A 16,173-nucleotide genomic window follows, 5' to 3' on the forward strand; every position below is an offset into this window, starting at 1 on the left:
TGATAAATGGCTGGAAGTCAAGAGAAGAATAAATGTCGGATGGATAGCATTCAGGAAATATAGTCACATACTGTGGAGCAATATCTAGGGCTTACAATACCGAGATCCCGGGAACCTGTTAATTTTTTTTCGGTATTCAAAAATACCAGTATTGATACAAAAATACCGGTTTATCGGTACTAATTTTAAAAAATTAGTTTATAATTTAATCACATAAAGGTTATAAAATCACCTTTATGTGATTATGACGTCCTTATCTCTACTAGCAAATGTTCGATAAATCATCGATAGGACACCATGCAACATTGCAATCTGTCCACAATTCTCGGACAACTTTGTCTCACTGTATCGTAACTCTGAAGTCCCGTTCCTCCACTACTGACTTTAGTTCAACTCCACCAAGTGTATAAGTTATTTTGGGGTTGCTGTTCCCCAGGTGTAAGACCTTGCATTTTGCTGAATTAAAGCATATAGCTGCCACTTTTCTGACCATCCTGGAAGCCTATCTAGGTCACTCTGAAGAAGCTCTGCTTGGTGGAAATCATTAACTACTCTATTGATCTTTACATCATCTACAAGTTTAGACATCACACCCTATATCCCTTAATAGATGTCATTTAAGATAATCAAAAACAACAGTGGTCCCAATACTGAACCTTGGGGAACCCTGCTTCTTACATTAACCCAATCGGAGTTATAATCATTTATCACAACTCCATCTAAGTCATTGTGCTATCCATCTAAGGATTTTCCCTATGATTCCAGCCTGCTCCAACTTATAAAGTAACCACTCATGTGGGACTGAGTCAAATGCTTTGCTGATATCTAAATAAACAATGTCGAAATTATTCTCTAAATCTAGCTCACGGGTGACCTGTCAAAATGGCTAACCAGATTTGTTAAACATTCTTTTCCCATTACAAAACCATGCTGTGTATCCTACAGAATTCCATTTCCATCTAAATGAACCTGAATTCCACTCTTGATCATTGCCTCCATGATTTTCTCTACTACTGAAGTTAGACCGGGGTTTGAGCCCGTCACCACCAAATACGGAGGATGCGGAAAGGTCAGGGAATGACCACCGCATATTCCCGGAGCAATATGGCCTTAGTTACTAATGCTCCTAAAAACCAAATAACAAACTAAAGTTAGACTGGCCGGTCGGTAATTTCCCGTTACACTCCTAGAACTGCCCTTATGTTCCAATTTACACCAATCCAGTGGAATCTCTCCTGAGTTCAGTGATGCTCTCATAACTAGCCTTAATGGTTTAACTTGCCACCTCCTTTAAGATTAGAGGGTATATGCCATCAACCACAGGAGCCTTACCCGCCTGTGGGTGTGAAAGTTTTCTCATTAAATCAACATGTGAAATTTCAACATCATTATATTTTTTTTTCAACTTCACTCCCATAATTTCTCAGTGACTTGAAGGGTTTTTCTTCTGTAAATATCGATGCAAAGTAACTCGACAGTTACTTTGAAAGAAAGAAAAAAAAAAAAAAGAACTATTTTTGCTAAAGAAGTTCAAAGCCTAGAAAACATGGACTGAGATCATCTACGATTATCTCAGTACCAGAATAGAATCCGAAAGAGAGTTTTCTGCTGATAATCAAATATGTACCAAAATGAGATCCATTTTAAACGATCATACTATTGATTGCTTATGTTTCTTAAGAGCTCACTTTATTCGGACAGGTAGTGTGGATGCTTAAACATAACTAAACTTTGCAGTAACAATATGTATTTCTTTGTTTTTGGAATAACTGTATTTTAATGATTTTTTTCAGAATATTTATTATTGCAATAAAAGTTTATTTATAACACAAATTCAAGTAATTACAGTACTTGTTGTTTTCCTTACTTTATTGCGCCTAATTTCCATCAAAATTTACTGAGAAAAACATTTGCTTTTGGAATACTGGTATCCTAGTTTCATAAATTAAAAATACCGAAATACCAGTATTAATATTTTAATTGGTATTGTAAGCCCTAGAAATATCCCAATTTGTCTGACCGGGCTAGCCAAGTGGGTAAAGTGCCTGCCTGGCAACCCAAAGGTCGCGGTTTCGAATCCCGCCTCAGGCTTGGATCAAAGTACTGCAAAAACCTTGGGAGGTGCACTATGGCCACAGAAGCCGATGCGCCAACAACTACTACCCAATTTGTCTGAAACATAAAATAATGAACCAAAATATACTCCCCACCATGACTTTTGTCGGGAGTATACATTGGTGAGTGCTCAAGCGAAACTTGAACACTCACCAAAAGAATGGAAGAGAAGCTGAAACCTACACAGTGAAGGATGGAATGAATAATATTAGGGATCAGACTGTTGGATAAGAAGAGAAACACATGGATTAGGCAGCAACTCAAGTAAAGGACATTCTTATCAAAACTAAAGAACTGAAATGGACTTGGGCAGGACACAAAGCTCGAACACATGATGACAGATGGATTAAGAAAATAACAGAATGATGGCCCAAGAGGAGCTAAAAGAAACCTTGGAGACTACAATGGAGATGGATGGATTTCAAGAGTTCAAAGATAGTAAATGGATGGCTATTGCACAAAACAGAAGGAACTGGAAAGTTGCTGGAGAGGCCTTCGTCCTGCAGTGGATTGAAAATGGCTGATGATCATCATCATAATTTAAAATAGCTTTTTAAGTGCATTAAAAAAATGCAACTGCACCTATGTCTTAAACATTTTATCATTGGTTATTTATGTTTGCTGTAAAGTTTTTTTTTTTTTTTTTTTAATTCCCTTTCCCATAGTACTCACTTAGACTAAAAGATAGGTAAGTCATTTATGTATTTGTTTTATGTAATATTCAATCAGTGTGCATTGAACTATGGACTTAATCATTCAGCCATGTAAGAATTAATTTGTTATTATATGTTAAACTTTGTAGTTGGCTTGCAAAAAAAAAAAAAAAAAAAACATTTTAAGCTCTAAATATGTATATCAATTGTATTTTTGTGACACGTAACCTCTCCAGCCCTCTCTCTCTGCATTATGTAGATAGCATGCGATAACAATAAGCATTCAGTTATACAACTATATGTTGTGAAATGCATGACTGTGTGTGATAAAAGATCAGAGGAGTTAACAAAAAAAAAAAATAATAAAGGGAATAGTATGGAATAGGAATTTTTTTGCAATGTACTAATTTATTGGTTTAATGTTAAAATGAATTGTATGTCCTTCAAGTTGATATAAATACTGATAAGTTGCCCATAAAGAAGTAAATTGATCCTCTTCATTAATCATAAAAACACAATCTTTAATATCAATTAATTGAAGAGAATACTGCCACTAACCCTGTTGGAAGCTTAATATAGCTTTAAAGAAAAAAATGGGAAAAAAATATAAATAAGTTACTGTAAAGTCATATTTTGGGAGAGGATAATGTTTTGTTTTCCTATTGCTGTTAAGGTTTAAAAGATTTTGCTGTACATACAAAGGGTACTAGGAAAGTTTTGCAATACAGCTTTGTTTATTTAATTTTTTCAAAGTAATTTCCTCTACATTCAATACACCTCTCCATCCTCCGAAACCAATCTTTAAACCAGTTCTGCCAAGTTTCACTAGGGAGTAAAGCACACTCGTTGTCCCAAGCCTGTAGAAGGTCCTCATCACTGGAAAACCGCCTCCCTTTTAGCTTCATTTTCACATGCGGGAACAGTGCAAAGTCGCAGGGAGCAAGGTCTGGCCTGTAGGGAGGGTGCTCGAGAAGTTTCAGTCCTGTCGTGGTCAAATATTTGGTGCAGGCTTTGGCGCGGTATGCTGGAGCATTATCGTGATGGAGGTACCAGGTGTCCATTCTTGACTTTGGCCGCAGGTTCTTCATAGATCCAATGACTTTAGGCAGGCATTGTTCAGTATACCACTTAGCTGTGACTGTCTTCTGCGTGTCCAAAACGACACGTTCCACAATTCCACTCGATTTGAAAAATACAGCTATCGTTTTCTTCTTTACAGATCGGGATTTTCTGACAATTACGGGTGTGTCGTCATCATCAAAGACCCAAACTTTGTTTTGAGCCTTGGTCGGCAGATCGTAATAGTACAGCCAAGTCTCGTCACCTGTCACGATGTTGGTCACATACCGAGATTGTCCCTTATCAAACTTTTTTAACATCTCCCGGCACCAAGTCACACGTTATGTCATCTGCTCTTCAGTCAGTCGATGCGGCACCCAGAGAGAACAAAGTTTCTTCACGTGCAAATGATCTTGCAGAATCGAACGAATTGCTGGTGCATTTAGGCCCAAAGTATCCTCTATCTGTTGGTAGGTCACTCGCCTGTTTTCGTCAAGCATTTTCCTCACAGCAGTAACGTTTTCCTCCGTAACTGACGTTCGTGGCCTTCCCGGCCTCTCAGAATCCTCCAGAGTGAAATTTCCCCTTTGGAATTCTCTATACCACCTGAATATCGTTGTACGATGTGGACAATCATCATCTAGTGCAAGAGTCATTTCTTCTAAGCACTGGTCTATGGTTAAACCACGCACAAAATTATACCGCAAAACTGTCCTTATCTCATTTTGTGACCACGATGCCATCGCAAGCACTTTACACTCTCACTACTAATGAATAACTGAGCCCATCGACTTGGCGCGGCGGCTACTATGCATGTATGAACATGTCTCAACATGCAGCAACAAGCAGCTTCCTGTGATTCATTGTTGCATCATATTGCAAAACTTTCCTAGTACCCTTTGTACAATTACTACAATGCAGGGTTATTAATATAGTTGACTTCATGCCACAAGTAATGACCATTAAAGCTACTCACACAAAGAGAATAGAGTACTTTCACAAACTGAAAATGTATAGTTTAGTTTTAACAGCTGTGTGTAAACTATATGATAGGAGCAAGAAACAGCAAGTTGTTTAATTTTGTGAAAGGGGGGAGTTATTTATGATACATAGGCATCATTGGACTAATTTTTTTTAAGTAAAAGAATTTTCATATTTTTTACGAGCGTATTTTAGCCTAGAACCTGAAGAAAATTTAACGAAATAGTTTAATTTTTAGCACTTAAGTAATGTCATAATTACATAAAAGTATGACATTATTTATTGAGATTACTGAAAAGATGCTAAGATGAATTGCTGGTTAGATGTGGGGTAGAAGGCTGGGGATGTGATTAATAGATATTCTTCAGATTGGTGTTATCTCAGGAGCAAGGTTCCCCAGGGATCAGTTCTTGGACCACTGTTGTTTCTGCTTTTCATAAACATCAACGAAGGAATAGAAAGCTTGATGTCAAAATTTGCAGACAAAATAAAGATTGGTAGAGCTGTTAATGATCAGTGCCAAGCAGCACTCCTTCAGGATGACTTGAACAGACTTCAGAAATGTTCAGAAAAGTGGCATGTTTTAATGCAGCAAAATATTACACTTGGGGAACAGCAACCTCAAAATAAATTATACACTAGGTAGGGTTGAATTAAAAACAGGACGGGAAGGAATCTGGGAGTTAAGATATTTGCAACTATGGAGTTTTCAGAACAATGTAAACAGGCGGCCTGGAAAACTCATGGTATCTTATCTATGATTTATGGAACATTATCCTGTAGAGATAGGGAGGTCGTAATTCCACTGTATAAGGCAACTGTAAGACCACATTTGGAATACTGTGTTCAGGTATGGAGACCTCATCTGAAAAAGACATTGATTGCTGATTTTGCATGGTGAAATCAACAAAAGAGTGACCATATGAGGAAAGGCCCTGATTATGTGGGCTACAGAGCTGGGCAACCAAGCACCAGAGGTGACCTGACTGAAGTTTGAGGCTCTAAGAGGGTTATAAAATGAATGAAGGTTGAGTTTTCACTGTTATAAAGAATCCCAAAACTAGAGGCAATAAATTCAAATTACAGGGGATGAGGTTTAGACTAGATTGTAGAATTGATTACTGGAACAAGTTGCCTCTGCAGGTAGCAATGTACAATCAGTCCTCGTATAGCACGATAGTTGTGTTCCTAGAAACCCTCGTGCAATATAAACAACAGGCCCTATGAGAAAAATAGGGTTAGGTGCCGACCACCCAAGATTGAACCCACATTTGTAACCAAAACATTACCAAACAATAAATAATCGTAATAAAATATTGCTAATGCTTTTGCTTCTGTCGTAAGCAAACTTGTTTTTTGTTTGATTTTCTATCCAAACAGATGACAGCCGTTCCATCTCTTCCAATTCTTTGTCTTAATCTAATGGATTTTAATTACATTTTGAGTTGTTCCTGCTATGAAAGTTTTTATTTTCTCTGCATTCTTTGTAATTCTCGGCGTTGCCTCATTTAGGCCTGTAGCACGTGCAGTTCACATGGTCTTTCATTTCGCTCAAAGTGTTTCACAATTTCATATTTTTTCTCTATCGACAGAGGCGGACTGGCCATAAGCCTTACCGGGGAAACCCCGGTGGCCGGCATGATTTTGGCCATAAACCATAGTATGAGGCCACTATAAATTTTCCTGGATAAGAATTTTGACCCACTCCGCCTCTGTTTATCGATATTGCTTTTCTTTTTCTCTCTGAATCTGCAGGGTCTTCACCAGGACACTTCCTTTTCACACCTTTTAAGTATTTTACTCATTTTTATGGAATAAAGCACAATTACAAAACGAGGAGGCACGCTTGATACACATAAACAAAGCTGCGTGTGTGTAGCAACTGAATAAACAACACCGTAAAGGCAGAGATACACTATTAACACCTCACATTTTACTAAATCACATTTCTAGGGGTTACAACCATAAAACAATAAAAACAATTTCCAGTTGCATTTCTACTAGTGGAATCTGTTATAAACTGGTAGTAAACTCGATCTAATTGCATTTGCGATTATACCGATTGCTGGAATTGTGTTGGTTTTTACGTTATTATGGTGAAATGTGTTTCCCCTTCACTGATATAAAAAACATACATTTTCAGAATCTTCTCTTCATTCCTATCGTGTTGCGTTCGGTTGGGGTGATTCTGTGTTCGACTGCCATTTCTTGTAAACACAAAGGCGAATTGTGCCTGAGCGAATTCGTTTCGTGTTATATGCGATATCGTTCCCCTATTTATAAATCGTGTATGATCGAATTCGTGTAGTGCAAACACGTGTTATACCAATTTAAGGAATGTCTCTTGAGTCCAAAGATGCCCTCATAATTAACCAATGGTTCAATACACTCCCTCAAAACTAGAGGATATATGCCATCAACTCTGAGAGCCTTACTTTCCTTTATGCTCAAAAGTTTTTCTAATAAACAATAATCTATAATTACAAAATCACTAATTTCACATGGCTCAGCCTCACTCACACAGCCTCTTCTCAGCATGAAGGGTCTTTCGTCAGTAAAGACTGATACAAAGTACCTGTTCAGTTCATCCACATCAGTTGGGTTATCTAAGACTTTCCCACACCGGGTGCACAAGGGTCCTTTATTTTTATATTTTATACCTTTTTGACTTGGTGCATTATAGCTTCAGGTGTTGATGTGCCATAAAATTCTTATACAAATAAAAGCACAAGAGTCTGGTCTGATTAGCTTTCTTCTTTTTTGTATTCACCTTCATGAAGAATTCCTTGTCGCCATTCTTTGCTTTCTTAGCCAATGCGTTCTCCTACACAGTCTTTGCCTCCTTAACCTTATTTGTGATACTATTACAGATCAACTTGTACCTGCTGTTGGCTTTAGTACTTTTAATTGCTCTGTAACTGCCACATGCTATCCTTTTCTGCTCTATTTGACCAGCCAGCTCTGCAGTCATCCATTTCAGTATCTTCCTTCTCCTCCTCCTCCTGAGGATGCTGAAATGGATGATTGCAGATATTTTCTTAATATGTACGAGTTCATGGCTTCTGTGATTTTTGCTTTAAAAGTATTCCATAATTCAAATGCATTTTCCATCCCTCGGCAATCCATCCAATTCACAGATACCACATAGTGCCTTAAACTGTCAGTCTCTTCTTTTGTAGTTAAAACCCATGCTTTTACCTTTAACTAATGCAACATCTTCCTTCATTTTTTAACTGACAGTTACATGATCACTTCTTGTACTTTAAGCCCTGTGATGTCATCTGTTTATTAGTAATGATGAGGTCAAAAATGTTCTCACTGCCTAGCACTTCTAAAATACTGGTACAAATTATAATCTAGTTTATTTAAAACATTTTTTCCCTATGGTGAGTTTCCCTCCCACTTATTCCAATCAATCTGGAAAAGATTAAAGTCACCAAATACGGAGGATGTGGAAAGGTCGGAATGACCACCGCATATCCCCGGAGCAATATGGCCTTGGTTGCTAATGCTCCTAAAAACCAAATAACAAAACATTAAAGTCACCCATAATAAGACATTCATGTTTGCCTGCCCATTCCATCTTCATGTAAAGACTCATCATATTCTTAACAATCTTTTGGTCTATAGATTTCTCCCACTTTCATTATACCTTTCCTTCCAACTAACTAACAGCACACAGATTCTCTAGTGGCAGACCTTACTTCAGACTCAGCAAAAGCTCTTTTTGCACTCAGGCTGCTTTTTGATAAGAAACATGACTCTTCCACCCCTTCTACTTCTCTATCTTTCCTAAATACATTATACATACTGTAGTGGAACTCATCCCCAATTTTTGGGTGGCACTACATTTCTGTTAGCCCTATTATATCAGCATTAGTTGTCCTAACCAGGAGTTCAAATGGAGCCATTTTATTGACAACACCCCTGAAATTACTGTAGACACAGTTGAGACTAAAAATCTTTTGTAGTTTACTACCCTGGTACACCACTTGAAGTTATTTAGGTTTATATCCCAAGCTTTATCTACCCCCTCATTTGAAACGGTGCTACCCTCAGAACAACATCTTATCAACATCGGCTGTTATGGCAACAAGCAAGAATTTGTGAGGTGAGTGCAAGCAATACTTTGACCCATATCATCAGATAAACACAGATCTAAATTATCCTTCTACCCCCCCCCCCTTCCTAACTAGCAGTTAGGGTTCTCTGAACCCTTAGGGCATCCAAAATGATTCTGGCAAAAATCCTTTCACCACTTTGTTCAAATGAATACCATTTATACAAAATAGATTCCTTCTACCTACAAATGTGGGCCATGCTGATAAAAATTTTTTCATATTTAAGTAGAATCAAAATGGTTTAATTATTTAGAAATGTCTAAGTGACAGTTCTTCCCTGGATCTAACAAAAATGGTTCTTATAAAGGTTAGGAATGTCATTCATGTTATTATTTTTTTTTTGTTTTTCTCAGAATTAAAAAACTATAAAACAAATTTATTTTCAGACATTTAGCATGTGAAGAAGAGAGAGCTGAAGATGCAAAGATACTGATAGAAGCTGGAGCACGGCTAGATATTCTGAATAAGGTATTTTATATATATCTAAATATTTTTTAATTGTAAGGAAAAGAAAAAAGCTAATATTATTTAGCAGAAGCAATTCCTTGATAAAAATAGTTTTTTTGCTAGTTATTTTTTGGTTTTCAAGTCAAGATACTGGGGTTTTATGATGTCGCTTCCATTTAACGAGTTCATTTACTTTGCGAGAAGGCAACATTTCAAAGGCGCCTCCGTAGCCAGGTGGGAAGGAGCAGCAGTGCATAGCACACGCTTCTTGATTAGACCGGGGTTCGAGCCCGTCACCACCAAATATGGAGGATGCGGAAAGGTCAGGGAATGACCACTGCATATCCTGGAGCAATATGGCCTTAGTTGCTAATGCTCCTAAAAACCAAAACAAACAAACAAACAGCAACATTTCAATCTCTCGCTCTTAGTAGTTAATGCTGCATTGTTTAGTACCTTAATGTTGTGTAATACAGTATAATACCATCTTTATTTGCATAAAAAACAAATTACCGAATTTATTGACGAGATAAAAATAAATATATATTTTCATTTATTCTTAACACAGTTTAGACCAGAAGATTTTACATATTTATTTAATTTAATTTTTTTTTTTTTTTTTTGTTAGTTGTTGGCGCATCGGCTTCTGTGGCTATAATGCACCTCCCAAAGTTTTTGCATTTACTCTGATCCAAGCCTGAGGCGGGATTTGAACCCATGACCTTTGGGTTGCCAGGCAGGCATTTTACCCACCCTGCTAGCCCGGTCGGCACATATTTATTGACTACATACATAGCCAAAGTTCACAATTGGTTGTGCATTTCTCGTGGCAGCATATGGGCTTGAAGCCCAGCACATTACAAATTACTTATTGACAAGTTATCGTTTGATTTTAAAACAATGTGGGAAAGAGCATTTAATTAGAAAATTTTAACAAACAGCATATAACCAAACAGAGAACGAAACAATTAGAAGAGAAGCACAATATTATAATTCTGTGACACCTCGTATATGTGATAAGTTGGTATCACTCTTATCATAGTGTTAAAAATTTTCTAATCAAGAATTTAAATTTGTATGCACTTTTTCCCAAATTTAAAATGAAGGTTATCAAGCGTATTGCTAATAATATGAGATTTGTTTGTATCAACATATTTGTTCAGACCTTTCGGTTGGTCAAGAAGGGGAACTTGGTATTCAGAGATCATAGTTTTCCTCTGATTCAGTCCTCCTATTAATGCTGTCTATATTACTGGTAGAGAGGTGAGGTAACAAATTCATATCCAGGGGCAAATAAATTTTTTTTTTTTTATTTTTAATCAGATACAAAATTCATTACTGGAATTTAATTTTAAATAAGAATTTATTAATATTAATCCACTAAAGAAAAATACTCTATTAGGTAAAGCAAAGAAAAAAAAAAAAAAGTTGAATTTTAATTTGTCAATCGAGTAAAGTATGTATGTTGACTTGTTGTGTTTAAAAAAAAAAAAAAAAGGTAAAGTGCAGCCATTATCAACTCACTGCAGGATGGAAGCCTCCTCAACAATTCATGCTGAGGGAAATGGACCATAATCTGCCATGCTGGTCCAGTGCGGGTTGGCAGATCGACCGTATTCAGCAGTCAGGGGCTTGAACTCCGGTCTACTCAAAGAGTGTGTGCTACTGCACTCCTGCTCCTGACCGCTCGGCTATGGAGGCAACTTAATCTCATATTTACTTTACTTGACAAAATTTGTAGGAGGTCCTTAATGATACTTAGGTTTATCCTTCCTCACAAATTCTTGGTGTTTTACAGGTAAAATTTTCTTGTTACTGCATCATCAATTCCAGAAATGGTACTTTGATAAACTTGAAAAATAAAACAAATCCTTAATACATTTTAACTCCTTAAGATGTTAAGAACTATTTGAAACAAACTAGTACACAAAGGTGGGTATTAAGACATTATCTTAAAGTAAGATAATGTCTTAATTGTTTTTTAGTTAACAGTTGCAATTAATATAATCAGTAATGTTAATATGTATTGATTGCTAATGTCATTGTTAGGCCAACTTACAATAGTTCATTGCTTTGATAATATATACATATTTCGACAGTCCTCTCCATGTAAAAAAAAAATTGATTTTTTTTAAATGTTAGTATGATTAATATAAACAAAATATTTAGCTAGCTTATTTTCTCTTTTTTCATAATAATAACAGTTTGGAAAATATTCGACTAAAATATGTGGTACACAACTTCCCAGTGAAAAATGGAGTTCTTTGAAATGTAGCACAAATTTCATCAATTGGTAGTGCATTTTCAAATTTGAAATCTTTTGTGGTCAGGCTTCCAGCACTTCTTGGTGCCATTAAGGATATAGAAATAGATGAAGCAATAGATGCTTCACAGCATCAGTATTGTTAATTTCAGTGTCACATACTATTATGAAAAAAGAAAGAACTGATCTACAGTGTTCCTTGGTTTGGGAATTGAAGAGTGCAAAAGGAAGAATGAAATATAACAAATTATCTGTAATCATTCTTGGCATTTTAGTAATTCTTCATAGTACTGAGTGTCAGAGAATCTTTAATGGAGTGAAATAAAAAAAAAAAAAAACTAAATTCCGATCTCTTTTTGGTGAAGGTTTGGAAATGTTCTTGACAGCCCAGTCTGAACAGCAGTGCCATTGTTATGAACAAAACTTTGATGCAACATTTCTGAAGAGGGCAAAGTCCAATCTTTCTTGAAGCAATCAAAATCAGTTGATGTCTAATAGAATGTCCAAAGAGAAATCCACAGACCAAAAAATTCTATGCATGTTAATGTTTGAAAGTATACTGTACTAGTAAACAACCCAACTGAAGAAGGATGGTTTCAGAATAGATGTGTGGAAGCTTGCCTTTAGCCAGTGGGTGGAAGTTCTGTTGTGGAAGTTGATAGTTTAAACAAATTTGAGGAAGAATTGGAAAAACTTTGGAGGGAATGAATAGGTGAAATGGGAGGTGTCATGTTTTTTTGGCTGATACCGTATAAGCTTGCTTTCTTGTTTCATTTGCCACTGCTAATGGCTGTGTTTTTTCAAATGAAAGTATAAATATCAAAAAGTTTTAGTTACCTTACAGTCTTGCAATATGGGCCCCATGTTTGATGCTGCACACATTAACATGGTAATCAAATTCTTGCCACACTTGCTCCAGCATATTGTTGTCGATCTGAGTGATAGCTGCAGTGATACATTCTTGCAGCTCTTGCAAAGTGACATGGGAGGGACAGAAACATGAAATCCTTCCCAAAACCCTATAGTTAAAAATCTAAGGGAATGGGGTCCGATGACCTTGGTGGCCAGTGAAGGACATTTGTAACCACAGGAAGCATGGTCAGTCCAGCGATGGGGATAATTGTCATTCAGAAACTCCATATGGAAATGTGGCAGAGCTCCATCCTTCTGCAAAACGAAGTTGTTTTCAGCTTGTGTCAGCTGCAGCAGCAACCACTTGATCAGCATGCCAAGGTAGGAAATGTCTTCAGCAAAAAAAGGGCCTGTAAATCTTTTTCATGGACATTGCACAGAAAACGTTTACTTTTTGACTGTCCTGTCCTCTTCGTGTTCCACAGTTTCATGTGGATTCTTACTCCCCACCCCATACAAATGTTGAGTTGATTCGACCACTGAGATGGAACGTGGCTTCACTAATCTGTCCGTGAAATTTTCAACAGTTTCACACAGTTATTGGATGTTGCAACAAAATTGCATCTAGAAACCTTGTCATGGTTTTAGGGCACAAATGAATGACACATGGAGGGTTGCCTCCTGAGAATATGCCAAACACTTTGGTGGATTCCCAAGCTGCCTATTGGCCTTGTTACTTGAATTGTGGAGACTCCGGAGATATGTCTGCTGCACACATTCTACATTCATGTCATCAACTTGGACAACTGCTTTTACCCTTTCAGATGTATCCACGTCCAAGAACATCTGCCTATCTTATAGAACTTAATGGTGGAGTCTTGAGTTGGTGGATTTCTGTGTAATTTAGTTTGGAATGATTGTTGCATTGAAAGATTTGATTTTTTTTTATGATAACAGAGAATGCAATTTCTCCACTGGTGATGCCATTTTGAATGTAGCACTATCCTGGTGCAGACATTGCAGATGTCTGCACCATTGCTGTTGCAGCAGACACGATTTTGATATTTAACCTTTCATTTGATAACATTTTTGTTACAGAAACATACATAATATATTTGTACAGAAACATACATAATATATTTGACATAAACCGTTAAAAGTTGTTGGCATTTTGACTAATCTAGAAGGAGGGGAAGAGAGAGAGATTTACTCCAGAAACCTCTGGAGTAAATTTCCATAACACGACTTTCAAATTTTACCATTAAATGACTTCAAACTTGAAAGTCATGTAATGATAATGAAATCTGATAAGTGCTCTTGAAATAATGAAATTTCTTGCTTCATCTTGAAATTTTTAAAAAATGTGTACCAGAATTCATTCCCCAGTAAAGAATTACTGAGGAGAATGGCATTATTCTGTGCTTGCAGGATACTATATCCTGTGAGCATTTAATGATGCCATTTAATTGAAAAGTTAATTGTTTTTTTCTTTACAGTGCTTGATACCATTAAGACTGCTCAGTGATAGTGAGTTAGCTAACATGCCTAGAAAGATTAGTTACTAAGAAAAGTGGTTAGGCCTTCATAAGGACAGGAAATGTGGTCAAGGCCAGTCAGTATTGTTATACATAAAGTGTACCATGTGTGTTTTGTAAACTGTAACTCACATCTGCATTTGATGTGAGTTACAGTAGTGTTGCTTCTGTCAAGATTACAGCATAGGAAAAAATAATAGCAATTGTAAAAGCCAGCCATGTCAGTTTCAAACAAAAGAAAGATGTCACAAGTTGTTCAGTAGTCTATACAAAGTGGGAGATTGTGAAAACTGTCTGCTTCATAAAGGAAGACAGTTTTCGTAATCTGATTTCAATTTTCTTAATTGCTGATGAAGTGACACACACAGTAGATATTACTGCACAGTAATTGGGATGATTTATCAAATAATATTTCAACAGGGTGCTTAACGTCAGTTTTCTTGGGCTATTCCATAGTCTTGGATTTGCTTGATAATTTTCTTTCAATGTTCATCAAGTTAAGCCTTTCATTAAAAAACGTAATATTGAAATTTAAACTTTAACAAGTGTGAAAATTTAATACTTTCTATTACAAAGGCAGTCTAGAAACTTAACTTGATTAAATTATCTCATCTTAAGATTATTTAGTTACTTTGTGTTTTTTATCACTTCATGGATATTTTAAAACAGTGAGGGTTAAAAGTGTGTGATTGGTACCAAAATTTCTCCAGTCTGTATATTCTGTTAAGGACTTTACATCAATGAGATCAGACTTTGAACACCATTCTGGATTCTTTAAATTTTCCCTCAAGTTTTATTAAATCAGGTAGCTATAAAATTATAGTGAATTGCAGTGAGCATTGTAAATGATATCTCATTTAAAGAAATTGTTGAAGTAATGAAGACTCTTTCAGCAACAGAAAACTTGACGAAGGTGCAAAATGCTTTGAATGACCAATTTACCCAAATATTTGTTCTGCATCTGGTACTTTTTCTGACTCTGCAGATAGTCCATAAGTAAGGAAACTGTTGAGTACAGTCAGTCCTCGTATAGCACGATAGTTGTGTTCCTAGAAACCCTCGTGCAATATAAACAACAGGCCCTATGGGAAAAATAGGGTTACGTGCTGACCACCCAAGATTGAACACACATTTGTAACCAAAACATTAACAAACGACAATAAATAGTCGTAATAAAATACGTAAGTATTTTATTAAGACTATTACGTAATAAAATATTGCTAATTCTTTTACTTCTATCGTAAGCAAACTTGTTTTTTGTTTGATTTTCTATCCAAACAGATGACAGCCATTCCATCTCTTCCAATTCTTTGTGTCTTAATCTAATGGATTTTAATTACACTTTGAGTTGTTTCTGCTATGAAAGTTGTTTTTATTTTCTCTGCATTCTTTGTAATTCTCGGCGTTGCCTCATTTAGGTTTGTAGCACGTGCAATATCACATGGTCTTTCATTTCGCTCAAAGCGTTTCACAATTTCATATTTTTTCTCTATCGACAGAGGCGGACTGGCCACAAGCCTTACCGGGGTGGGCCGGAGGCCGGTGTGATTTTGGCTATAAACCATGGTATGAGGCCACTATAAATTTCCCCAGGTAAGAATTTTTGACCCAGTCTGCCTCTGTTAGTAGTAGTAGTAGTAGTAGTAGTGGCACTTGATGCAAGAAAGCAAGTGTAGGAGCTTATGCAGCATCAGCCAAAAAAAAAAAAAAAAAAAAATATCACACCATACCCTCCAATTGCCTGTCCAGTTCCTCCTTAAATTTATTTAACCTATCAACTTCCACAACGACAGATGGAAGTTTGTTCCAGCAATTAACCACCCGCTGGCTAAAGGCAAATTTCCGCACATCTATTCTACATCTATCCTTTCTTAATTTGAACTTATGTCCCCGTAGGTTCGTATTCTGAACAAGTGGGAGGATCCCATCAGAATTCAGCGTGCTCAACCCATTCAAGGCCTTATAGACCTCAATCAGATCACCGCGCAGGTGCCTAGTCTCCAGCCACTGCAATTTGCAGAACTTAAGCCTCTCTTGGTAAGAGGATCCCTTCATTCCCCTCACCAATCGTGTTGCTCTTCTCTGTACACGCTCAAGCAAATCTACATCCTTCCTAAAATGAGGCCTCCAGACCTGTACGCAGTACT

The 16,173-nt window shown here is 36.7% G+C and overlaps 1 protein-coding gene across 2 annotated transcripts in view; it reads left to right on the forward strand.

Annotated features, from left to right (window-relative positions):
• The window catches only part of LOC150076490 (uncharacterized), a 69,534-nt gene that overhangs the window by 38,301 nt on the left and 15,060 nt on the right, over positions 1-16,173 (forward strand). For both annotated transcript variants that reach the window (XM_090387497.1, XM_090387496.1), the window contains exon 6: positions 9,316-9,397. In XM_090387497.1, coding sequence (XP_090243623.1) covers positions 9,316-9,397 — 82 coding nt within the window. The remainder of the gene's footprint in view (positions 1-9,315; positions 9,398-16,173) is intronic.

The sequence above is a fragment of the Mastigoproctus giganteus genome, chromosome 13 (assembly GCF_048544385.1).
Source record: "Mastigoproctus giganteus isolate SK-2022 chromosome 13, ASM4854438v1, whole genome shotgun sequence".
Taxonomy (NCBI): domain Eukaryota; kingdom Metazoa; phylum Arthropoda; class Arachnida; order Uropygi; family Thelyphonidae; genus Mastigoproctus; species Mastigoproctus giganteus.